The sequence below is a fragment of the Carassius gibelio genome, chromosome A19, assembly GCF_023724105.1.
Source record: "Carassius gibelio isolate Cgi1373 ecotype wild population from Czech Republic chromosome A19, carGib1.2-hapl.c, whole genome shotgun sequence".
NCBI classification, from domain to species: domain Eukaryota; kingdom Metazoa; phylum Chordata; class Actinopteri; order Cypriniformes; family Cyprinidae; genus Carassius; species Carassius gibelio.
Window position 1 is genome coordinate 13,648,789 of NC_068389.1, and position 25,098 is coordinate 13,673,886.

The 25,098-nt window shown below is 36.3% G+C and overlaps 2 protein-coding genes across 3 annotated transcripts; one reads left to right on the forward strand and one right to left on the reverse strand.

Annotated features, from left to right (window-relative positions):
• The first annotated feature begins 8,978 nt into the window (after positions 1-8,978).
• On the forward strand, positions 8,979-14,601 carry ccn4a (cellular communication network factor 4a). Its single transcript, XM_052533179.1, has 5 exons — positions 8,979-9,154; positions 10,761-11,052; positions 11,305-11,559; positions 13,243-13,436; positions 13,556-14,601. Exons 1-5 carry the CDS (start codon positions 9,107-9,109, stop codon positions 13,853-13,855), a joined length of 1,089 nt encoding a protein of 362 aa, XP_052389139.1. The 5' UTR covers positions 8,979-9,106; the 3' UTR covers positions 13,856-14,601.
• Positions 14,314-24,366, reverse strand: ndrg1a (N-myc downstream regulated 1a). Of its 2 annotated transcripts, XM_052533177.1 has the most exons (16): positions 24,211-24,366; positions 20,672-20,743; positions 20,528-20,563; positions 18,667-18,772; positions 18,403-18,523; positions 18,258-18,320; positions 18,113-18,173; positions 17,810-17,896; positions 17,659-17,715; positions 17,463-17,566; positions 17,314-17,376; positions 17,184-17,235; positions 16,973-17,020; positions 16,551-16,586; positions 16,227-16,278; positions 14,314-15,629 (listed from the first exon to the last, which is right to left on the reverse strand). In XM_052533177.1, the coding sequence occupies exons 2-16, from the start codon at positions 20,726-20,728 to the stop codon at positions 15,391-15,393; spliced, it is 1,182 nt and encodes a 393-aa protein (XP_052389137.1). In that variant the 5' UTR covers positions 20,729-20,743; positions 24,211-24,366; the 3' UTR covers positions 14,314-15,390. The 2 variants fall into 2 exon arrangements, with proteins under 2 accessions (XP_052389137.1, XP_052389138.1); XM_052533178.1 differs by lacking the exons at positions 20,528-20,563; positions 20,672-20,743; positions 24,211-24,366 and adding an exon at positions 19,303-19,524.
• Positions 24,367-25,098: the final 732 nt, after the last annotated feature.

Below are 25,098 nucleotides of genomic sequence, written 5' to 3' on the forward strand. Positions count from 1 at the left end.
TGATATCACCTTCTATTAGTTTTAAAATAATACAAATTCTTCTGTACATGATTAAAATGGCATAGATCTATATTTTCAGCTCTGTTTTGAATTGCACCCAGGTTCATATATCAGCTTTCACGCTCATTCAATCCAATTTTAATCAAACCAATCCTGCCATGTGAGAAAACGCTCTAAAATGATCTTTTCAGTAGCGACAGTAGTGCAGAATATCATCTGAGGGTACGTACAGAGGGGAAATATATTTCTTACTATTAAAGATCAAAAACTACTCACAATGGTCAAAGACCTATATCTAACACATGTTGACATAGGAAAACAACTGCAAAACAGCAAAGGGAGACACAAAAACACTTCTGGCGTGAATAGCCAGTCGATACAGACCATTTTGCAAACTCATCGGGGCAAGCAGGGCTTGGTGCGACTGCACCTGTTGCACCGCTGTAAGAGCGTCTCTTCTTTCACATAGTTATATTTGGACAGTCTAGTTTGTAATATTAAATCGGTTTATTCGAAAGTCATTTGAACGTTTCATGTGCATATTAATAAGATGTTTCATGTGAAGGAGCAGATTAAACAGTTCACAGAGAAAAGTCAATGTACTGTTTCCAGCTAGAGTAGACTATATTTACAACTAGAAATCAACCTGTTTAACTTTGAGCCCTTCATTTTTTTATACCAGCAAAATATCTCAGGGTAAATTAGATATAATTATTATAATTATATATATATATAATTAATATTGGATGTATTGCCCCTTTACCTTCATCAGTTAGCCATTTGTAGTAAAGCTATATTTCCATAATAGTTAGCTTTTGATAATATACATTAACTTTGCAATACATCAAAGTAGTTTACACAGTGTTTTGTAAGGCATAATAGGATTGGTTAATGGCTGCAGAGCTCTAGGCAGACCACAGTAGATATGGGCCCCTCATGTGAACTGCAGCCACAATGCATGTAGACTTGAGTGGAAACTCTGACATAGATTAAGTCGCAGTGCAAATTAAGCATTGTGGGTATAACATCACACTGCTAACAGTTAGATGGGACTCAGCAGACGCAGCACTAAGGCAGGAACACGTGGCAGAGCTCTGTGCTAGCCAGGTCTGATGACTCGCAGTCTCGAGCAAAAACAAAACTACAGCCATGTTGTGGTGAATGAAGCCATTTTTAAATAGATTCAAAGGACAAGGTCATGTTTTTCACATCAAATATTCCCAAATGTTCGTCTGCATTTAAGACTCCCCTTTACAGTTATCTCGTTTTTAGTTCAAAAACAGATTCTTAAGGAAAACATGCACATATAAGGCCTGCCTAATCTTTTGAATATGGGACTAAAATTCCTTAAAATGCCTGGAAGTTGGATCATTCCTGTTATGCATTAGCTAGCATTCAGACACAATAAAGCAAACTATGCTTTTTTTTTTTTTTCCTGTGTGGGAAAATGAACTTGAATGCATCTTGCTTCTTTATAGTTTAAGTCCAGTCAAATCAAATGTCATGTGGCATGCAATGACATTTATAAAATTATATATGGGTTAATGTGAGCTGTTATATGGGCTAAACACATGCTTTTAAGATATAGAGGACATAGGCAGGAGACCTGGATAATGGATAGGGGGCGCTGGCCCAAAAAAGGGTTGAGAACCACTGATCTAACAGGACAGATTTTTTTTAGATTAACCAACTACTACACAATTGATCAAATCCATTGCTAATTGATTTAATTAATGCTTTATGGTTCTGCTGTTTCTTTTCCATAAAAGATGTTGTCACTTACTGAAGGCTCATGTCTTTGTGAAATTGGGGCTTTTGCAAAACCTGTAAGTTGAGAAAACCCCTTGCAACTGTGGGCCCTGGATTTTGGGACATCACAACTTTAAAAGTCACAGGATGAAAAGTGATTTTGAGAATAAAATATGCCATATTTGCCACACTTTGAAAAGGAGAAAAAAAATATTCTAAGAGTATGTCTTAATAAATCAGCAATTTTGTATGTTGGAAGCAAATAGATATAAGTAGTGAACTTATTTTAAACTCATTCACTTAATTTTGCTGTTGTAATGAAATAAAACTATGGTTTTATTAAATCAAGTCGTAATGAGGATATTTCCTTCAAGCATAGTTACTATTTCTATTTTTGTCTACTGACTCTCCATTCATTAAATTTTATAGAGCTGTTTAGGTCTGTGTAGATGAGAAATGTATTCCAACCAATACAAAAGTAGCCTAGACACATACAATTTCTGGAAGAATGTTTTTGTGTCCACCTCTCTCTTTAATGTTGAGTGTTGTAAGGAATATACCACCATAACAATTTACAATGAAACCATTGATTTAGAACAGCTACAAATTATGTATTTTCAGTTTTTGATCTTTAATTGCTTATCTTGCTTCTGAAATTCTTGTCAAATGTACATATCCCAGAACTCTGACCATTAGCAAATAAAGTAAGTCATTAGCCATGCAGTTACAATAACAGGTACATGCCATTAAGATAATATCTATGGCCTAATCCACGACTTAGAGATGGTCTGTTTATTGAAAACACTGGCACAGGTCATAGGATAACAAAAGGACAATACATTAATGACTTTTACTTGCTTCTATGCTTGATTCTGTTGGCCAGTCATGCCATTCAGCAGTTTGACATTTATTCTCTAATAATGGTCTATTATTCTAATATGCTGAGCACAGTAAGTCACATAATATAGTCACCTGATCAAAAAAAACTAAAAACAAACAAGCATGAATGACAAGGAAAAACTCCGGTATACTTACCGGCTATGTGGAAGTTAAGCGCTTAATATCGGTGTTAACAATGAGAAACTAAATATTATTTAGGAGTCAAGTGCTTTCCTGTTTAGACTGGGAGAGCCAAACACACTGTTGCACAATCATGTCCTCGAGATCCGGCCAGATATTTCACTCTGCATCTGGAGCTGGGCAGAGGAAAAATCCAAACAGAAGCATTGCTCTGTTGCCAAGTCTATTAAAATCAGAAAGGCCATCTGTCAGGTCGGACAAAACAAAGCAAGCTCTATCATTTGGCCGAAGTGCATGGTGTGAGCTAAGCGATATGTGGCTGAATTTGACCATACACGGATGGAAAGAAGGAATTCCTCAGATAGGAAAACACTGACCAATGCGGCCAATTACTCTATTCTTGCATTCCTATCATTTTCATTGGACTGTGGCTTGATACATTAAATAACAGTTAGAATTTAGCCATTGCTATATGTATGTTTACATAGTTATCTTACATTGCCATTTATGAGTAAAATAAGGTTTGTGTTTAAAAAGCTGCAGTAGGTAATTTTGTAAAAATATATTTTTTACATATTTGTTAAACCTGTCATTATGTCCTGACAGTAGAATATGAGAGATAATCTGTGAAAAAATCAAGCTCCTCTGGCTCCTCCCAGTGCTCCTATTGCCATTAGCAGAAATACACTGCTCCCTGTAAGAAACAACCAATCAGAGCTGCGGTCCATAACTTTGTTTGTGTTCAAAATGTAGAAAAATGTATATAATAACTAATAAGCGAGTACACCATGAATCCATTTTCCAAACCGTGTTTTTAGCTTGTCCTGAATCACTAGGGTGCACCTATAATAAGTGTTTATATTCGGACTATTTTAGATTGCTTCGGGGGTACCGCGGCGGAGTAACCCAGTACCTTTGTGATTCTTCATAGACATAAACAGAGAGAAGTAGCTCCGGCTACAATGTTCTTCCGCAAGACGCAAGCAGTTCTGTTTATTAACCGCTAGAGCGTCGAAAGTTACCTACCGCAGCTTTAACAGTACTTGAAGAGACTGTCAACAGACATAGAACTAAAATGGGGATTTTGAAACTGAAGCTAACAAGGATTACAACGGTTTTCCAATGAATTGCACAAATCTCCGTGAATCATCTGACCAGATTTGATATTGTTTTCATCCTCTTAACACTATAGTTGTCTTTGAAGAATAACCTGTTAAAAAGCCTTGCCTCGTAGAGATTTGCTTTACAGGTATAGCTGAACAGTATCCACAAACTTAAATTCCAGCTGCTCCTCACATAAAGTTGGCATATGATTTTTGATGATTTATGAGCATGTTTTTTGTTTCATGTTTAAAGCTTGAAAGCTTTTGTAATTTTTTATTTTTTATTTTTATTTTTACTTTATTTTATTGTAATTGTAAGTGAGGTAATCTTTTAACTACAGACATTGTTTTTACTCATAATTTGAAAACCAGTCTTCTAAAAAAGAAAAGAAAAGAAGAAAAAAACATTGTTCGGACCATTATTTATTTTAGGACTGAACGCTGAACACTGTTTCAGTGTTTTCTGATCAGCTCATACAGTACTTTGACTAATGGCTAGTGTCCATAAATGGAAAATGATGTGAATATCTATTGACAATCTGCCCATGTATATTTCCACAAACAAACAATTATGGTAGTTATAAAGGGGTGACTTTGGTAAAGTTACTGAAAGCACAAACAGTGCTACTTTTAAACAGTTTTATTCATTTTGCTTGCGTTCCAAACACTCAGTAAAAAATCAGGCCTTTAGAACTTAGGTTTGTTTCAATCAGCAAGCTCTAAATAAAAATACTTACAACCATTAAATTATTTTAAGGGGCATTTACAATTACTCTCAATTCTAAGGTGTGTTGTTGATCTACAGCTCATTACTGTGTTATGTTGACACTTTCTGGGGAGCATACAGAAGAAGGACTGTTTTCACAAATCCAAGTTCAACCCCCAAATAAATCATTTAGATTACTTCATGAAGTCTAGATCTCCTTCAGGTCAACATATTCCTGTTGTCTCTCTCTGACGTCATATCTAACACACCACATCTGTGTACAGTTCAGGGGGCTTAACTGTAAATTCATTATTTACTGGAAAATTGCACTGGATTCTATGGGTGTTTTTAGTAAACAGATATCCTAACCACAGAGCAAGGGTGGAATGAGTGGTAAAAAGCTGATGACATAAGATAAGAGCAGTAAAAAAAGACTCTACATAATGAAGGCTCTCATTATGGGATAGACTGGCAGGTTAACCCCCTGTTCTCCACTGGTTTTGCTTCAGGCACTAGATTTTATATTGGACATTAAGTGTTATAATATAAAATCATACATATAAAGAAAAAAAGTTATCATATAAAAGTTACCCTCAGGTCCTTCAGTTCATGTCTTGTGGAGTGAAAAGCTGTATGTTTGTAAGAAACAAATTCATCAAGATGTGTTTTTTTTTTTTCTTCAAACCATAATTTCAAACCAAGATACAAATTCTTCCTCCAGTAAAAAGCCACTCATGTTTTGCCCTCTCACATCAAAATCGACCAACATAATTGTCTGGAACTGTTTTTGCTTGTAAATGGTGCTTGACATTTCTCTCCTCATTCAGACGAGACAACTGGAAAACGCAATAGTATGTATAGAGGAAAAATGTCGTAATGATAGATTTATTTCTTACAAACACACAGCTTTTCACTTCAGAAGATGTTAACTGATGGACTGCAGTCATTGTGGATTATTCATTTTTGATTACTGATTTTTATCAGCTGTTTGAGCTCTCATTTTGACGGCACCCATTAACTGCAGAAGATTAGGTGAGCAAACTTTGTAATGCTATACATTTCTCTATTTTTTTTTCCAATGAGGAAACAAACTCATCTACATCATGAAGAAGATGTTTTTTTTTGGGGGGGGGGGGGGGGTGAACTCTTTAATATAACCACAAACTAGGCACAGCAATATAGGAACTGATTGAATGTTAATTGCCAAAAGAGGAAACTGTAATTTCCCCTTTGAGCATATAACATGTTAATCAGTTGGAACAAACAATAGGCCAATTATTGTATTGCTTAAAAATTAAGTCAACGTAATACTCCTTTTTGGGTATTTTTGTTTTCCTCACAAGAGAGTCTAAAAGTAAAGTGTTTTAATAAAACGTATCAGAGCATTATAACAGAGATGTCCAGAAGTCTTTAACCTGGAGTCCGAGTCAAGTGTGAAGTCTTTGTCGCTGGAGTCTGAGTCAAGTTTTGAGTCTCTGGTCATGAGTCCCATTCGAGTCATTTAATGGCTTGCTAAAAAAAAATCTCCTTCAGAATCCTCAAGGATTGAAACCTTCCTATTTAAGAAAGCTGTTTATAAGCTATAGACAAAATATACAGTATATTCTATCTTCTTTGGAAAAAAAGAGGTGTTAAGATGTAAGGTTATTGTACATCCAGCCTTCTATTTATAGGCTGTTTTAATCCATTACCATGTTCAAAACTGTTTTTTGTATAATAAGAGTTCAATTTCAAAATACTGTTTCTGTTCAAGCTTTTCCCTTCTAAAAATCTATACTTTTTTCATATTTTAGCCTATACTTAAAAGCATTATCTAAAAACAATGTAGCTACAATAATCAAAATGTTCTCATCATGAGCAGAAAAGAAAGATAACTAGCAATTTCAAAGTTTAAGTTCTATCCTAGCTATCTAACAACAAGTCCCAATTATAATTACGATTCTTTTGAAATGTTCAGATTAATAATGCTAAATGTATTGCTTGCTTAAAATGGTGCTGTGTTACTTGCGGTCCGAATGGATGCATCCTTTACCTCGTGTGGAGTCAAGTCTGGAGTCATTTCAGGTCGAGTCTGGGTCAAGTCTGAAGTCTATGAAAATGCGACTCTAGTCTAATCTCTGCATTATAAACAAGGGAGACAGATGAAGCTGGCCCCTTATATATCGAAATAGCTATCTAAAATGTCAGGACAAAAGTAGAGTTTTGCTGTTTAACTCTCTCTTGGATGAAGGGGTTAGGCCGTCATGGCTTCAGTGTCAGTACTAGCGCTTTGTGGTGCAATGGACTGTGACTTTCTCCCATGCTTTGTTGGCTTTGGCATCCCCCCTATAGTTTCTCTGCCTCATCTGAGCCTAGCAATCTGGTGCAAGCCAAAAAGGAAATGCAGACCTACTGTGCCTTTTGGCATTTCTTGTGTGTGCTTTATATTCATTTTCATCAGAACAAATAAAAATGGACTTGACTTTTATGGTTGCTGTTGGGAAATGTTATTTAGCAAATGCTTTTTATGTAAAGTGAATTCAACTTCTTACAGGTCCCCATGCATCTGTTAATCTATAATTGTTTTAAGTGCATCTAAGCAAGGGGTGAAAGTACCAGGCATAGGGGCAGTTAAAAGGTCTTGAGTAGAAAGGGTTTGAATGCACGATGATTTTGTTTCACAGTTTAAATGAGTATTTCGTATTTTTATGATCATGAATCAATATGTACCTGGATAAAACTTAGAAAGCAAGAATGATCTGACACAAAATAAAGATCAGTTTAATGATCTGTTTATCTTTTCCTATTAAAGCAAATCGTTTGACTCAAAGCCAATGTTCAGAGGAATCTGAGCTTTCACACAGAACACACTGTTATTGTTCACATTGCTCATGCAGGGATAACAAATGAGCTGTCACTATAATAAGTGAGATATGACTGGACATTTAATCATAACCAATCAGAGAAAAGGAATGCAGAGTATTTTTAAGGGACCTGTCTATTTCCCTCTTAAAGGTTTTTCCCCATGTCTAGGATTTCCTATTTTGATTGTCTTTAAAGGCACGGGGAATTCCCGAAGTGGACTCTGACTTCTCAGAATGTTTTGATCATAAAAGCCAAAAAGTTGAAGACTGTCTAATAAGGGCTTTGTGCTACCTTTGATTAAAAAAAACTAACATTGGAAATGATGTTTTAAGGTAGCTGATGTATCTTTTGTGTTCATTTTGTCTTCTGTGACGTTTGTCTTTAACTCTTTCTCACAAAGACTATATCAAGCATGAATTGAGAATGAGTTTACAACACGTTTATTTTACACCCATATATTAAAATTCATCTCTTAAAAGATCCTTTTGAAGCAGAACACTCAGATCTTTAAGTTGAGCGTGTCTGCTCCTGCCAATTCTTAAAAACTAACACACTTCACTGACTTTGCCAACAAATTAGTAACCTTTGTGTAGCTATGTGTTAGAAATAACAGCCTCTTTGTTCTCACGTGTTCATTAGTTTTTCTTCCCGGTATTTCCCAAGAATAAAGCATCACACAACAATTGACTTTCTGCTAGACAATATAACAAGTAGATTCCATTTAGTTAGCTAAATAAAGCCATTTATTGACAGGAAACAATGCTCTCATCAGTGTGGTTATGATTTCCATCTGGCCATCAGGTGGCATAAAGTGACATATAAAGTGATATTTAAACTTAAAAACTCTGCTTTAAAGGACGATGTCAACTGGCCAGTTTAACATAGATGGGAGAAATATGCAAAGGCAATGTTTTATAATGTATTCCCCAGAGACATGAAATACAGATTATTTGAATCAGCACTGAAGTGATATTTGAGCTCAGAATGACATTTTGTAGACTGTGCCAAACTGAAATCCATTAGGTAGGTCTATAGCAGGATATGAAAAGAGCAACTTTTGCTTTTTTCTTAGAAAGAAAAGTTCTCATAGAGAAAGGCAAAATGTGCTTCTGTTCATCCATTTAATGTTCTCAGGGTAGCCTGCGAATTATGGAAGGCTTGAGCCATGTTTATATGACTCAATTCATGTATGGAACATGTCAACAGTTTTAAAAACTGTAAACAACATTTCTGGTAAAAAAAGAAAAAAAGAAAAAAAAATCACCTTTAGCCTTTGGAGTAACCAGAGAAACATTTTGCTTCGCTTTATTGCAAACTGTATTTTTTACATTAGGCTATCACACATTTATACATTACACATGCTATAATAACTATGTCACAAAACTAAAAATATGTTTTAAGGTGCGATGGGACATCAAGCTTAGAACCTCAACAGTTCGCGCATCTTATCTTAGGCTAGTTTGACCAAATCCCAAATCACGTGATCAATTCCTTGCCTGCGGTGTCATTGGCTCTGACGTCATTAAGGATCCCGAATATGAAAACTTTACAGCGGCTGGATCAAGGTGTGTGTATGTGTGTGGTGCTCTCAGCTCACTAAATGAATGGATCCTGCTCGCGAATGGGCGATTTTTCAAGAATCATCTAATTCTGGATTCAATGCATTTATCACTCGGGATCAGTGATGACTTGGCTTCTGATGTGGGTTCTACTATTTGCTTGTGTACCACAGGTAAGAAATATATTTATTTTGTTTTGTTTATTTATTTATATCTATTCATTTTATTACAGTATCTGAATTAGATGAAATTAACGCACAAGTAACACGCCACAACTTCAGTTTAATTGATAACAGTTTAGAAGACAGTTTAACATGCGGTTGAAAGCTGTATCTTTGACCTACAATGCTATTTTTAATGAGTAATAGTCTATTTGCTTTTGTATAACCTACTGTAAAAGGTTGTTTGGTGTCTGCACATGCATTTTTCAAGTGAAAATGTTAAGGTGTTTTGTAAAATAAAAGAAAACAAACCATATAATGATACATAGCGTTTCCAAAAGCCTATTCTTCAAGTATGATGTACTCTTTAACAAAGTGAAAATGAGACACCTTATCAGAGGTTTATGTGGCAGCATTTGCATCATTAACTCAAACCCCCATCTTTTCCACATTAAAAATTCACACCATATCTTAATTTAATTAATTCAATTAATTCGCTTTAGATTTAATTATATGTGACAGACATTCTTAAAAAATGATCTCATGTTTCACGCATTTAAGGAATGCAATTTCTTAACAAAACGAGTTTCATGTGTGAGAGTATACTGCCGCCCTGTGGACTGAAATAAACATGTTTGTCAAAATGCATATTTAGTATTTAGACTCAAGTAATATCCATTATTGTTTTGATTCACTGGAAACTCTTTAAAACTTAGATCCATTTATTATGTCGCTGAACATGACAGACATCCTCTTTGATACTGAAATTTATGCAACTTTTGCTGAGCTTATAAACGGTTATGGAGATCTGCAGCTGTAAGGGCCTGAAAAAAATCGACATAAAGAGGTGCCTACTAAAATCATTTAACAACATGATCTGTCTTCCAAAACATGTGTTTGAGCGTTTAGATACCACCTTAAAATAATAATAAATAATATCCACCCATTAGCTCTATTTGTTTCTTGACCTGATGTGCAATGAGTGTCCAGTACAAAATAAGACCCATGAGCTGACAAGTCTTTAGCTATTATAATTTGATATATGCAGGAAAGTGTAATTAGAACTGGTTCATTACTCTGAGATACAGTAGTGTATAGGAAATTAATTAAGCTACATCACATCCAATTACAAATGGCATCATAAATTGCATTTAGAGGTTCAGCTGAAATGTGTTTACATGTCTGAGATAAAGAACAACAAAATAAAACATTTATCTATGAATGCTTGGTAACTATGACGTTTATCATACAATTGTGATATTGTACAATTGGAACACTTTTCTTACAATTCTGATATAAAATTCTAGATATTAATTCAAAAGCCACAAAAAACTGAATTGTTAGATCAATAATTCAATAATCAATAATTAACATCAACTTTACAACTGTAAAATGTAAATTAAAAATTCTTAGAAAAAGTCTACCTTGAACTGAATTGTGAGATGCAGCCCTAGACTCAGAATAAAAGTCACAGTTACCCTTTTTATTTTATTATTAAATCAGTCATTCCAACCCATTTTCACAGTGTCTGTAGCCAGGAGGTATTTTGGCAGGGGGGAAAGAAACAAAAGCCTAAATGTGTCAGAAACAGGAATATCTTGAGACTTGTGTCTTATAGATTCACAGAGCATTTGCCCAGGATTCCTCTAAGATGCTGTCCACACCAGACCCCGTCACCCCGGAGCCCTATAACCACACTCAGTACTGCCAATGGCCCTGCAAATGTCCTAAAACTCCCCCCACCTGTCCGCCAGGTGTGAGCTTGATCATGGATGGCTGCGATTGCTGCAGAGCATGTGCCAAACAGGTAGGGGAGGTTTGCAACGAGAAAGAAAACTGTGACCATCATCGTGGCCTTTACTGTGATTACAGCGCAGACAAGCCTAGGTACGAAAAAGGAGTATGTGCCTGTAAGTGTCCTTGTACTAACACAGCCTTCATATTAACACTGTGTTCCACTCTTAGATTAGATTACGATGAAGATTTAAAGGGTAGATTAAGGTGGCGGAACCAACTGTATATATAAACCAAGCCAGGCGAAGCTGAGCAGACCTTTTAGCTTTCGTTTTCACACAGCACATCACATACTTTTCTTGGTATTGCATCCAATATGTATTTGATGAACTTGACTGCACTCCGTTCTGCTCTTTGATGCTATCCAGATCTGCCAGGCACTGGCTGTGAGCACAAAGGTGTGATCTTTCGCAACGGCCAGAGCTTCCAGCCCAATTGCAAATACCAGTGTGTGTGTGTGAATGGGGCGATCGGATGTGTGTCGCTGTGTAATGAGTCTCAGCCTCCCAGGGTTTGGTGCCAGAACCCCCGGCGAGTTAAAATCCCCGGCCGCTGCTGTGAGCAGTGGATCTGTGATGAGTCCAGGAGGGGGCGCAAGACAGCACCAAGACACACAATGGCTGGTATGAGCTCCTGCATCTCACGAACTTCCGGCAAATATCTGGAAACCAGGGCCAGAGGGCCGTCGCTAGTGGGGTGAAAGGTGGTGACAGTTTTAGGGGCCCACGGCTGAGGACAGCCAAAAAGGATGCTTAAAACATTCAAAAGTGTAGTGCAATATTTAGTGCAATATTTTGTCATTGTAACATTTTGTTGTCATTTTCACTAGCAACTGCAGTTGGATTTATATTGTATACTTAAGTACACAGTTATCCTGCCGGTCACTATTGTGACCATCAGCATGTTTACTCATTCTATGACCACAATCAACAAAACTAAATATATGTGAATGCATATATTAATACTAGACTCCCTAAAGATCATCTTTACCAAAAATCTTTGTCATATATTTATGTTAAGACACTTTACTAGCCTTTAGCTTTGGAGCTTCGATGCAGCATTCATCTTCTCAAGGTGCAAACAAGAAATATTTCCATATTTGCAGGAAGTGCACTAAAATGTCAGGATGGGCCGGTGGGATTAAACGGGTTAAGTGAAAGTAAACAGTGGAGAAAGAAATTGGATGTGTATCATTATATGGGGTTCATTGTCTCTTAAAGTGACCATGCCTAATTTAATATATGCTGTCGGTGTCCTTAATGTTAATCCAAGAGAATGAAAGAAAGAAAATCACTCGCTGCTCTTGACTGAATTACTTTGTAGTTTTAACAAGAATTATTCCACAGTCAAACTAAAAAATATTCACACCAGATATAATTGTTTTTTACTAGTGGTTGCAGGGCACTATAATTTATTTATGTAAGTGAGTATAGCAAAATAAAGTAAACGGTGACATACCCAAAAATTCTTCATACAGTGGACTACCAGTACAATTGATTAAAAAAAACAATTGGGACCAAAAATTTATTCAGACGCTTTTACCTGAACATGTTTTGTCTAAGTGTTTTTTTCTTTAATTGCTAATGGAACCTTTTTACACCACAGACTGAATAAAATTAAGCATTGCTTGGTAATTGGTCAACAAAGTATTGATAGTTGTGTAAATATTTTCATACTAACAGTTGTCTGAATTTTTGATTGATTCTAATCCATTACATACCTTTCTATCAAAGTTATCTGACATTATCAAGATGAATTAGTTAACTCTTCTTGTCATATTTTGTTACCATTATCTAAAGTATAACAAATAAACTGTGATAATGTGAGAAATGTTGAAGGTGTCTATTTTACTGTATATTTATGTTTTACCTTGAAGACTATGCAGTGCTATTTCACATGTGATTATTCAGTTTCTGTACCTGGACACTTACAAACTTGAAAAAACGTAAACATTGTGAAAATAGCACAATTAATAACCTCAGCTCCGGCCCTGCTGCAAACTATGTAATTAATTGATAATGGTCAGAACATTGAATTTGTGTTATCTTCTTTTGCTTGCAGTCATGTTATTTACATCAAATGGGTTGTAAACAAGACTAAAAAGGTTTAAGACAGTACAGTTTATAACCTTTATATAAACATGTTACTTCACTATACCACACACACACCAGATTTGTAAATGTTTTTGTCTCTTACATTCATCAAGGCTGCATTTATTCAAACAAAAATAGAGTAAAAACATTTATTTTTTATTATCAGGAAACTCAGAAATGAGGAATGCATTCACTGTCTTTGCATTCTTACAGCCCTGTCTAGTGTAAAGGACGACTGGCACAAGAACTGTGTGACCCAGACAACCTCCTGGAGTCCCTGCTCAAAGACCTGCGGCCGTGGTGTATCTTTACGCATTACTAACAGCAACAAGCAGTGTAAGATGGTCAAAGAGAGCAGACTCTGCAACATCCGGCCTTGCAAAGTGGACATCACAAAACACATCAAGGTATATCATGATCATAAACATCAGATTCATTGTGATATTAAATTAGCATTTGAGAGTGACATGAATGACTATAGTGTTTAAAAGGATATAAATAGATTTTCTCCACATTTCTCCACAAGCCTGGAAAGAAGTGCTTGAACGTCTACAGGGAGGAAAAGCCACACAACTTCACTATCTCAGGCTGCACCAGTACAAACACTTACTGGCCCAAGTACTGTGGAGTGTGTATAGATGAGCGCTGCTGCATCCCTTACAAATCTAAGACTGTTGAGGTCGACTTTCAGTGCCCGAACGGATCTGGCTTCAGCTGGCAGGTCATGTGGATTAACGCCTGCTTCTGCAACCTGAGCTGTAAAAACCCCAATGACATATTTACAGATCTAGAACAGTACCATGACAAAGGTGAGGTTGGAAACTGAATGTATGAGACCTTGCAGAAAAAAACAATAGAAAAATTATTAGGGTGAAAAGCCATAGATTTTTTTTTAATCATATTTAATATGAGACTTTTTCCTATCGGAAAAACTTAAATATATCCTAATATATTCTATTTTAAGACTGTGGCCTATTGCAACCAAATTGATCATATAAGCTAGTCATTTCAACCAAGATTATGCCGTTTTTGGTGACAAAAAAAACTTTTGTACAAATGATATGTAAAAAAATATGTAGTTAAAATCTTTAATTTATACAGATTCTATTAAAAAAAGAAATGATTATTGCTTTTATATATTGATAATGTAGTTTTTGTAATGTCATGCGCTTTTCCACATTTATTCTCTTGAATGACACTTGTAGTCCTTGGCATGAGTTTTGCCTTATAACATTTGTATAGACGCAGTTTTCATTTAATTATCGAATAAAGAGACAAAAAAGGTTAAGTAACAAGCTTTTTATTTTCCTTTTTTTTTTTTAAATAAATACAGACTGTTATTCCATTAAAAATGCAGTGCATCAGATTGTTTTACATGTTTATAAAGCAGAGTGTTTACCAAGCTGCAATCATTTGTTTTAGTGTGTGTGAAAGAGCAGGTCAGTCGCTTATATTTTTCTGAGCAATCCTTTATGTTACTCTTTCAAAGCCTTGAGGGAAAAAAAAAAGCATCCAGTCCAAGAAGAGGATTCCATGGCACGATTTGTTCTGTTGTGCTTGATTGCATAGAAATCATCATTACAAACAAAAAACAACAAAAATATCACTCATATACAGTCTTCTAATATCTACATATTGGTTGTGTTAAATTTAAAATGAAGATTTTTTTTTAACATTTGATCCCTTAATCATTTAAAATCACTTTCGAGAGCATCCATCACAGAGTTACAAATATAACACAAAATAATGGGACACTCCCAGCAAGGAAAATGCAAATAAACACAATATAAGCTTATACCTCAGTTTTAAAACGTAGGTTAGCATCATGAAAAAATGCCAGCATCTCTAATCTGTGGTCAACCAATCCCTTTTCCATTCAATGAGGTTCATTTCAACATATACAGATTATACACTTAATTATGCACTTAATCTAGCATATAAAAGTGGTATAACTTGACTAAAGAAAATTAATAGCAGACTATAGATTAACATAAATTTACAAATGTGCCCTTCTCGGTGCCTATAGCTTACCTGGATAATGACCACCAAAATGTCTCTGTGCTGCATTGCCTCTAACAACAAGACAGCCTTTGCGCAGGGTGCAAAAAAAAACTAAATGAAATAACTCCATCATCAACTCTATCCACTCCTCCCTCAGCATTTCCCCAGGAAATGTAGTCTTAAACACAAGACACTTTGGCATAAATGCCCTCTAACAAATAAAATGGTGCAAGACGCCTGAGGGAAACAGCACAGCGGCATGCGGCGGTCCTGTTGAGAGTGTAGTTAGTGGCAGCGCAGCACAGTCAGAACAGAAAGGTTAATGCATATGTGAGATGGACTGGAGACGAGGTCACCAGTCTAACAGGACACTTCGGTGGACTTGGGAGCCTGGTCCGCAGAACTGTCCATGTTGTCAGTGTGTGAACGTGTGCGTTGGTTGTCGGAGGTGTGGGCTCGGGCCCGGCCCTCGTTGGTGTGGGAGCGACTGCGGTTGCCCTCGTTAGTGTGCGACCTGCTGCGGTTGCCTTCCAAGGAAGTGACGCTGGAGCCGGATGCTGTACGGGAACGGACCAGGCGGGTCATGCTGGCAGAGGGCACTAAGAAGCAGAGGAAGACAGATTAGGATACTTCTTTTAAAGCTTATTATATTTTTCTGTATGTGTTTTTAATGGTTTTTTTATGTTACTATACTTGTTATGACTATGTACACTACCGTTCAAATTTTTTTTATGTTTTTGAAAGTCTCTTATGCTCACCAAGGCTGCATTTATTCTATCAGAAAAATACAGTACAAAGCAGTGATACTGTGAAATATTATTACTATTTTAACTAACTGTTTTCTATTTGAATATTACTGATTTTGAAACCAGTTGTGGCTACTTAATATGTTTGTACACTTTTTTCAGAAATCGTTGATGCATGGAAAGTTCCAAAGACCAGCAGTTTTTGCAGTTGTTTAGAAATTGGTCACTTCACTTTAAGAAAAAGGTAAAGTTGAGCAAGTCAGGTTGAAAATTAAATCTCGCCAATAGAGGGCAGCACAATCCAGTCATTTATTTTGCTATTTAGTAACGTTGTATGTTAATTTTACATGAACAAAGGAGTTCAGGCAATGTACCATGGGTATTTCTTATAAAGATGAAGCAGTATGGTCAAATAGAGACTATATTAAACAAAAATACATCAATACTTACTGTAGCCCATGCCCTGAATGAAGTACTTGAAAGCCTCTGTTAGCTTCCCAGGCTAAGGAGACAATAAAAGCAGAAATCAGTTTATTGGACTACAAAAACAGCTAATCAGGTCAAGGTGGAAAACAGATTTCCCCTAAGTATGTGTTGTGAAACCGGATGGATTCTAACAGCCGGTAGCAGCAGGTGGCGAGCAGAGTATTAGAACTGAGAATTATATGCCATCGCTGTCCGTAATGAGATTACAGCGCACTTCATCCCCCCATGATCATCCTGTGCCTTGAGTAAACTTGAATCTAAATGGTCATTAAGGCTATAAATACACACCTGGTCGACCTGGGGCAAGCCTCCACAGTCAGCCATCTGAAGAAAGAGAAGGGACAAAAAAACTTACTTGAAATGCATGAAAAACAAATGCGTCTCTGTTGCTTCTCATTTCTGTTTCTGCCATTCACACAGGTGTCTAAAACGCCCAGCGCTCCATTAACTCCACTGGTCTCAGCACTTATCGGCGATAAACAGGCCATTTCAGATGCCATAAACCTGATTCTTAGTCCACCTGAGGTCGAGCTGTGGAAAATTAGGTCAGCAGAGGTAGGATTCATCCCTGGAGCTGGCCAGCGTGGACCACTTCTGCACTACCTGGGTAAATTAGTCACTAGATAATGCTGAGCTATCAGGATCTTATCAGTGCCTGACTTTTCCATGTGGGCTATAAACACATGCCAGCTTCACTGGAGTCCACTCACCTTAAGCAGTGTGGTTTTGGTCGGGTCCAGCTTTGTGTTGCACTCAACCTGTACAAAAAAACAGACGCGTTCAACCACTAAATACACATGCAGCAGATATGAAATGTGGAGCAAGAGTGTGCAAGATCACAGGTTTTCAATAAAAAAATATGTATAAAATGTCTAGCAATCATAGTGAAGTGAATCAGTCCTAAATTAAGCTTTAACCTACCACAGCATCCACTGCTGGGGAACTGTCTCCAACTACCAGGAGTGCAGGACACCTGAAAACAGAGCGACAAGTCATTACTACAGGAAATTCATCCCCCATTGTCTAGAGTTTAAGACAATTTTAGACTTACTTTAGAGTTCTGACATTGGCATGGCCACCAGGTACAGGCCTCTCGATTTCCAGGTCTCTTCGGCTGTGAAGTGGATGGAAATATTAATTAAATGGTATATAACCACTAAAATAACGATCAAGATGTTTTAGTAGCGGTGCTGTGTTTACCTGCTGTAGGACTTGACAAAGAGATGCAGATTGTACTGGTTCATGTCATTCACAATGTGGTGACGGTATCTGCCAATGAGGTCATGGTTCTGATGGATTTCCTCCTGGAGAAATAAGAATAAATAATAATAAAATTCATGTTAGTATAAATACATCAATTCAGAAACGATCTAGAATGGGTCAAACATTGACTTACATTTCCAAACAGGTGAGAGATGATCATGTCAGGCATGGCGTGAGTCCAACCAGAGATCTGTATTTCAAGAAAAGAAAATGAGCCCGGACACAAAAAAGAATTAACTCTATAAAAATGATGTATTAATTATGTATTAATGGTTAGCACTCACTTTGTGTGCTGCCCAGTCCATCCAGCCCTCAGAGCATGGGTTGATGTTTATTAGCACGAGGCCTTCCACCATAGCAGGGTGATCCAACTATAACAGGAAACAGTATTTGTAAACCCCATCTGAACAGATCTGAACCCTAACTTATTAAATAAAGAACATGCAAGTCAAGCATTTGTATTTTTTTCGTACAAGGGATATTCCTAAGTAGCTAAATTAGCCAAAAGAATGCCATAATCCTAAGGAAATTAAACACTTGCACCTCTTTAGCGTGGTATGATTGATTCAAAAGGAAGTCAAACTCACCGCAAACTTAGCGAGGATATAAGCGCCCGCACCAACAGCCATGCCAATCACACTCTTCAGTCTGTGAGGTTTAAGAAAACTAGTTAGTATAGAAAACAATCCAGAATTATCCTAAAACTGTTAAATACTGAAACCAAGACCTCACCCAAAATGTTTGAGGATTGATGGAAGTGTCTCAGACAGTTGGTCCATGGAAGGGTATTCATATCTATTAATAAATAATAATTATTCTTCTGCATTCATTTACAGTAAAGTTTTCCACTCATATGCCTGCACATGACAGAACTCACCCAGTGGAGAATGTGTTTGCTCCCTCTTGCTGCCCTGGTGCATCTACATGACACACAGCAAAGTGCTGCATGATCTCCTGCATATCCTCATGGCTGAACAAAGTGTCGTAGCAGCTTTTATCTATTGGAGAAGCATGGTGTATGCATTAAAACATGTCCTCTTTTAGAACAACCTCTGAATTAATGTGTATTGTAAACCAACACAAAGAGATTTAGAGGACATTTTAAACTGTTTTGTCATGTTGAAAATATGTAAAATCTTACGGTTCAGTCCAATATCATGGTAGGTGAGGATGACGGGCCGGTCACCCTTAGGAACCCCTTTCATGGTGCAGTGGACTCTGCCATACGGAGTCTCCACATCGTGCTCCTACATGCAACATGGTAAGAAAACGCTCATCAGCGTCTGCTGAGCCATCGTAAGCAGCATTAATCTCATCTGCAGCACACCACGTTATTACAGCACATATCCCAACAACAACTTAAAACATTTTTCTTCTCTAGAACACCATTCAGTTTTAAGACTTTTAATAGAGAAGCTTTGCGGTTTAATTTAATATTTAAGGACAATCGTAATTCGGAATCTTTCTGCAAATGAAGCACAGACCAGCTGCAAACATTTCAGCACTCAATGCACTTTGTTTATAAATCCATAAAATGTAAGATCACGGTCCATGAAAACGGTCTGTCTGATATTATCAAGCTCTAATCTGCTAAATCCGCCTGTAATCCGCATAAATAAATTAAAATAGTATAAACACTTGAAACATTGTGTATTGTGAAATAAATTCGACTTGAATTTGTCAAAATCAAAACTTTACTCATGCACAATTTGAACCACCAAGACAACAAAAACCCTAAAAACTCTGAAGCAAAAGCAACATGAACGTTTCTACTCACAGCAACTTCTATCTCGAATACTAATTCCGTATCAGAGTCCTCCAGAACCATGGCTGCCGATATTAATTAGTAGTAGTGATGAGAACGAGTAGGTCAGATCGAAAGTAAGCTCCTGTTTGCGCACTTATTTGCTAATATTCATCTGTGTGCAGGGTTTTATACCCATGTTGCCGTCGCTCGACATAAGCCCCACACTCCCAGCATGCTTTGCACCAAGATCAAAACAAGTTAATTCTAGTTAACGACATCCGTAAATCTGATCAGCCTGTATCAGATGCTTGGAGTAGCCGACTCTAGGTCTTTGGAAACATAGGCAAGTGCAGCCAAACCAAAATTTGATGATTGTGATGGCAGTGTGCATTGCATAATTGTCTTTTTTCATCAATACAATAAATAAAAAAACAGCAAAGAAAGTGCAACTGAGCTACACAGAAGCTCAGCAGATGGTCATGGCAAATATGTGCTGCTACTTTTGATTTTTCCTTAATTTGTTTCCGTCTAAAAAAACACAACTTTTACTTTGGAAAGAACACGTCTTGATGAAATAACATTCCTAAGGAGAATCGGTATTTCTACATATTTTCCCATGTTTAAAAGTGGAAGCTGCATCGCCACTAAAACCAAACAATCATAAGTCACCGTCAACGGATTGAACTTTAACTTTCGGTTGAACTTTCTTGAAGTTAATTTAGCACTAGTGACAATGACAAATAACCACCATGCACTGTAAAAGTCACTGAGAAAAGACTTTGAGTGCAGGCCACTGGTCAAAGATCAACTGGCTGATGCTGCAGAAACTAGTTTCAGCTGCCTCAAGTTACAGCACAAGCTGCTAAAAACGTCAAATAACATCTTTAACTCTGCCAAGGACAGAAACGTCTTGTGCTTGGCTTTGTATCGTGACTGAACACAAACATGTGTTGTCTCACTACTGACACTAATCTCTTTAAATGGGACGAGTCCTACATGAGCACCTCAGGCAGATGGCCAGTGTATCCCTCAGCAGCCCACGTCATTGGTCTAGAGACTAAACACATGAGCCGCAAACTTCAGGACTTTAATCTGTGCGAGGATCAGCACGACAGGCTTGTTGGATGTGAATCTGAACTCTATCAGTACTGCTGTAATGCCATGGTGTCAGCAAAGAATGACCTCTTAGATTTTTGAATGAAGTCTTGGGAAAAACATGAAGAATGAAAACCATACAAAAAAATGAAATCCTTGCCTTTATCTCCAACTGCTGAACAGCCTCTCTTAGCCCCTAGAATAGAGGTGAAAACACAGTGTATTTTACCACAACATGTGTTCACTATATTGTCTTGCATAAACATGTACATTTAGTTCAAATCTTTACAAATATAGTGTATACTTGCAAATCCTTGTCCCCGATGAGAGGCTTCGATTCAACTACTTGGATATCATCCATTCTCAATGAGGACACCTAGAGGAAGGAAAAAGGTGACATTAACACAACCGTTGGAGCACTTCAAATAATTTACCACAATCTTCCTCCAAGGTCACAGAAGGAAGTATCAAATTGCCATTTCCTTGTTTTTGTCATGGTGTAATTCAGCTTTGGCAACAGCTTTAGGAGCTCGTAGTGGATTCAAGGAAATAAGATTAAAAAAAACATTCTCTAGATCATTTGTGAGGGGGGGGGGGGGGGTTCACAATAGAATATTTTTTAATTTGGTTTGCTTTGCTTCAAATTTCCTATTTTTTAAGTTAAAAAGTTTTTTGTATTTTTTTGCCCATACATATTACATACATGTAATGTATTGAAGTGAAATGTTTATACCAAGTTTCTCATACAGTGCAAAGAAAAGAAAAAAAGTATATATATATATATATATATATATATATATATATATATATATATATATATATATATATATATATATATATATAAGGCTATCAAGAACAAGACATGAATACAAATAATAAAATAATAATGTATCCAATTATCATGTTATGTTTAATATAATTTTATTCTGTAATCTAGGGGTAAAATGTATTTGATGCCACTCCTGTGCAGTATTGAATAGTCTGAATGCATGCTTCTGATGCAGTTTTTGTACATTTTGCCGTTTGCAATAATTGGAACATTACAAATACATTTGCTTTGTTTTGTTTTTATATTATCACCTCAGCTCTTCAAAACAGCCTAATTAGTTTTAAATGATTCAGATCATGCATTTCAAAATATGACAGTTTGAATGTTGCTGTGGATGTAAATGGATTGAGAGCTTGAACGGGCTCTTTGTCTGGCTGAGGTTTCTAGAGGTCACATGTCAGGCTTTTCCTCTGTAGTGGATGCTAGACACAGGAAGCCACTGACACAGCTGCTGCCATGGCTCCTGCAGTCAGTCCCTCCACCCCTTTAACACTAGCATAAAACTAATTCAGCTTTGCTCCGAAGCCAGTATAAAAGCCTTTGTGTCTTATCATCCCACAGGTTCAAGAAATGTTCCTGCACCAAGCCCCTATGAAAAAAGCAGCAATTGACTTTGTGATTCACAGTCGAACCAAGCCAAGATGTTTATCAAGAGGAATTTCTGCAGTTCAAAAACTACGATTGTGCGGTCTATCACTTGCTGAGGTTTCTACAGCAAACCCCTACACGAATTCCTGACCAGAATCATGTGAGAACTAAAATTACTCTTGATGAACACTAGACCAAGCTAGAAGAAACCAGCTTACTGAGACTTTATTTAAAAAAAATTAAATAATAATTATTATATACATATATATGTATGTGTATGTATATATATATATATATATATATATATATATATATATATATATATATATATATATATATATAATCAAACATAAGAAAAGTTAATTGACAGGTAACGGTTAGCTGGCAAATAGGTCACCTGCTTGTTTTTAAGCTGTGAGCTCTTATGGCCTCTGTGAATAATCTTTTACGTGGGAGTGTCAGTAATGTCTCAGCAGGATATAAACCGGAGCAACATAAGGACAGATCCTGCCCTTCCCATGCCCTAGAATACTCACTATACTTCAAAACATCCAAATGCACCTGTCTGCTTCTCCGGACCAGGTTTCCTTTATAGCTTACAACTGTAAAGTAGACTAATTAATGTCTTACATTACATACTGATTTAACAATTTATCAGTATTGGAACACTTCAGACAAATTTGTAACAGATACATTGCGTATTTCTATGAATATGTGCGAATGTGCATATATATATATTTTTTTTTATTAACTTTCAGGCACTATAAAGATTCAAAGGTTTACTTCGGTTGCTATTGCGTGTCAGTAAGTATAATGTTAATGCTGGAACATAACCCCCATTGCAGCTCCACCCTGCAGGGGAGAGGAAAATTTTAGTTTCACTTCCCATAACCACTTTTTTCTTCTTCTTTTCTGAAATACAGTTCATGGATCACATTTTTATACTGAGTGAGATACTGAACTCAATGCATATTAGACCAATCACTGCAGTGGTCCAACAACATTTCTTCGCCAGTTAAGCAATAACACTTGTTGGCCTTCAACACTAATAGAAAATAATCTCAGATTTTTCTATTTATGTTTCACATATGTATGCATATGCTATTTTGCGGTGTATTCAGTTGATGTTTCTGCAAATTTAATGCAGTATCGTAGCACAATAAAACTTTGCCGTTGTCATAAGCAAGTGTTTATTTAATTACTTATATCATTTATTAATTCCATATTTTCATTTGGTCCATGTTTATATTCACATATATAAATAGATATTCCTGATCTTATACTTACAATTATAATTTCATTAAAAAAAAAACTAAGTCAAAGCTTTGTTGCCATAAGGCAACAAAGTCTTCTACTGAAGCTTTATGGTCTGCTTTGGAAAGAAAAGTGAACTTGACGTTCAAAAGATCTATTAGTATTTCACAAATGTCTATGACATTTAATATTATACGAAATGCTGTCTCAGGCTAAAAACTAAAGCAATATACAGTTAAACCAGCATATTGTGATATATTAGTACTACTTAGCCTACATATTAGTATCTGTCACACTGTTCAAATTAGTTTTCCAGCTCAAGCTCACAATACTTTGTCGATTGCAATTATTGCAACTAGTAAAAGTACTGGTAGTTAGTTAGTGTACTATAAAAATAAAATTCTGTAAAATAGGATACAGTGTACTGTTATTTTTCACAGGTGTTTTACCTTTCTTTTAAATTCCACACTGCATGTTATGTTTTAAGGTTAACTTAATGGATAACATCCTGGCAGAAAATGACTAGTTACTTTTTTCAGTTTTTTCAAGTATTTGTTCTTAAAGAGTGTACCTAATAGTAAACCAACTATTACATATACAAGCTAAAAATATGCTGTATCATAAATGTGCATTTATTATTGACCAGTTGAAACTAGCAATTTAATGCACAGTTGATGTTTGTACTGTTGATGTGCTGCTTGGCTGGCTAGCTGTTCAATGGTTTCCTCTTTTCATGTAATTAAGATGAAAATATGTGCCTTTTTATCATTTCAGTCACTTTACAAAAGTTTCTAAAAGTTGCCAAAAAACTTTTCTAATATAGGTAAATTTGTTGCTAGGTGCTCTTAAAAAAAAAAAAAAAAAGTTGCTAGGTTAGTCTGAAAAGTTGCTAAATCTAGCAACAAAATTGCTAAATTGCCAACAGTGTACTTTGTTGACATGTGCACGTGCAACCACACGCACGCGCGTTACGCGACAATTAAGTGACATTTAAAAAAAAAACTATCGCGGTTTCGCTGTATTATAATAAACAGTGTCTTATTAAAACATTTATCTACAGTTCAAAGCTGAGAAATATATACCTTTCTCGATATCAAGCCAGAGACGGACTGCGGTTTTATTAAATAACAGGCAACATTTTAACATTAAAAAAAAAACTTTTTATGACTTACCGTTTAATTGTCCACAAAATAAAAACAAGTCCAACAAAACTAAAAAGTTTTTTTGCAGAGTTCGTGGGTGACAACTGTCTACGTGCTGCTCGCGACAGGATGTAGCAGGCAATTTTATAAAGATGTGTTTATAGTCAGTCCTGCCCACTCTTGCTTCTATTGGGCAACTTCACTGAGTCATGCCTTCCTTTCGCAGCATTGCATGAGATATGACAACATTGAGGAAAGTCTCTCGACTTTAGGACTGATCTTATTCTACAGTAAAAGCTAGAAAATAGCCTAAGCTATTTGTGAAATTGACTTTATTTGGTATTTGGTCATCTTTGTTCTGTCCCTGAATACTGGCATCTGCTATAAAAAGTAATATAGAGTAATCCCAAAGCTTGTTATTCTTTTGAATCAATAAAGTATTGTTCAGAGTGCATGGCTCTGTATGTGTCTATGCGTGTGTGTCCTCTCTAATCAAACAATGCTTTCACTGTGGTAGGCTAATATGAGGCAGTGATAACATTCACAATGGACACATTGCACAGAAACTACCATTAGGCTGATCAACTCAAGCACCATTTACACCACAAACGGAATAAGACCACAGAATAAATGCAGACAGAATTGACTTCTAAAGCTGTGTTCAGCATGAGAGACTTTTCATAAATCAAACCTGTCAGATGAGATATTTTTAGGATATTTGATGTAAATCTGGGCAGTCGGCCAAGTGAAACTGTGCTGTGGAAAAATACTGAAACCATTGTTGACCAGATAAACTTTAGGATGTTAAGATTTATAGGCAAAAGCATATTGAATCAAAGAGTACACTTCTCGGTTTAATAAACTTGGTTAAAGAGAATAATAACTGATAAGGATTGTGGACTTTTACCTGACAAGTTC

Coding starts and splice junctions, on each gene's coding strand:
- ccn4a (XM_052533179.1), top strand. CDS start 9,107: ATGACTTGGCTTCTGATGTGGGTTCTACTATTTGCTTGTGTACCACAG. Junction 11,053..11,304: donor CGAAAAAGGAGTATGTGCCT/GTAAGTGTCCTT, acceptor GATGCTATCCAG/ATCTGCCAGGCACTGGCTGT. Junction 13,437..13,555: donor ACATCACAAAACACATCAAG/GTATATCATGAT, acceptor TTTCTCCACAAG/CCTGGAAAGAAGTGCTTGAA.
- ndrg1a (XM_052533177.1), bottom strand. CDS start 20,728: ATGGATGATATCCAAGTAGTTGAATCGAAGCCTCTCATCGGGGACAAG. Junction 20,564..20,671: donor TCGGGGACAAGGATTTGCAA/GTATACACTATA, acceptor CCTCTATTCTAG/GGGCTAAGAGAGGCTGTTCA. Junction 17,716..17,809: donor TGGACTGGGCAGCACACAAA/GTGAGTGCTAAC, acceptor CTTGAAATACAG/ATCTCTGGTTGGACTCACGC.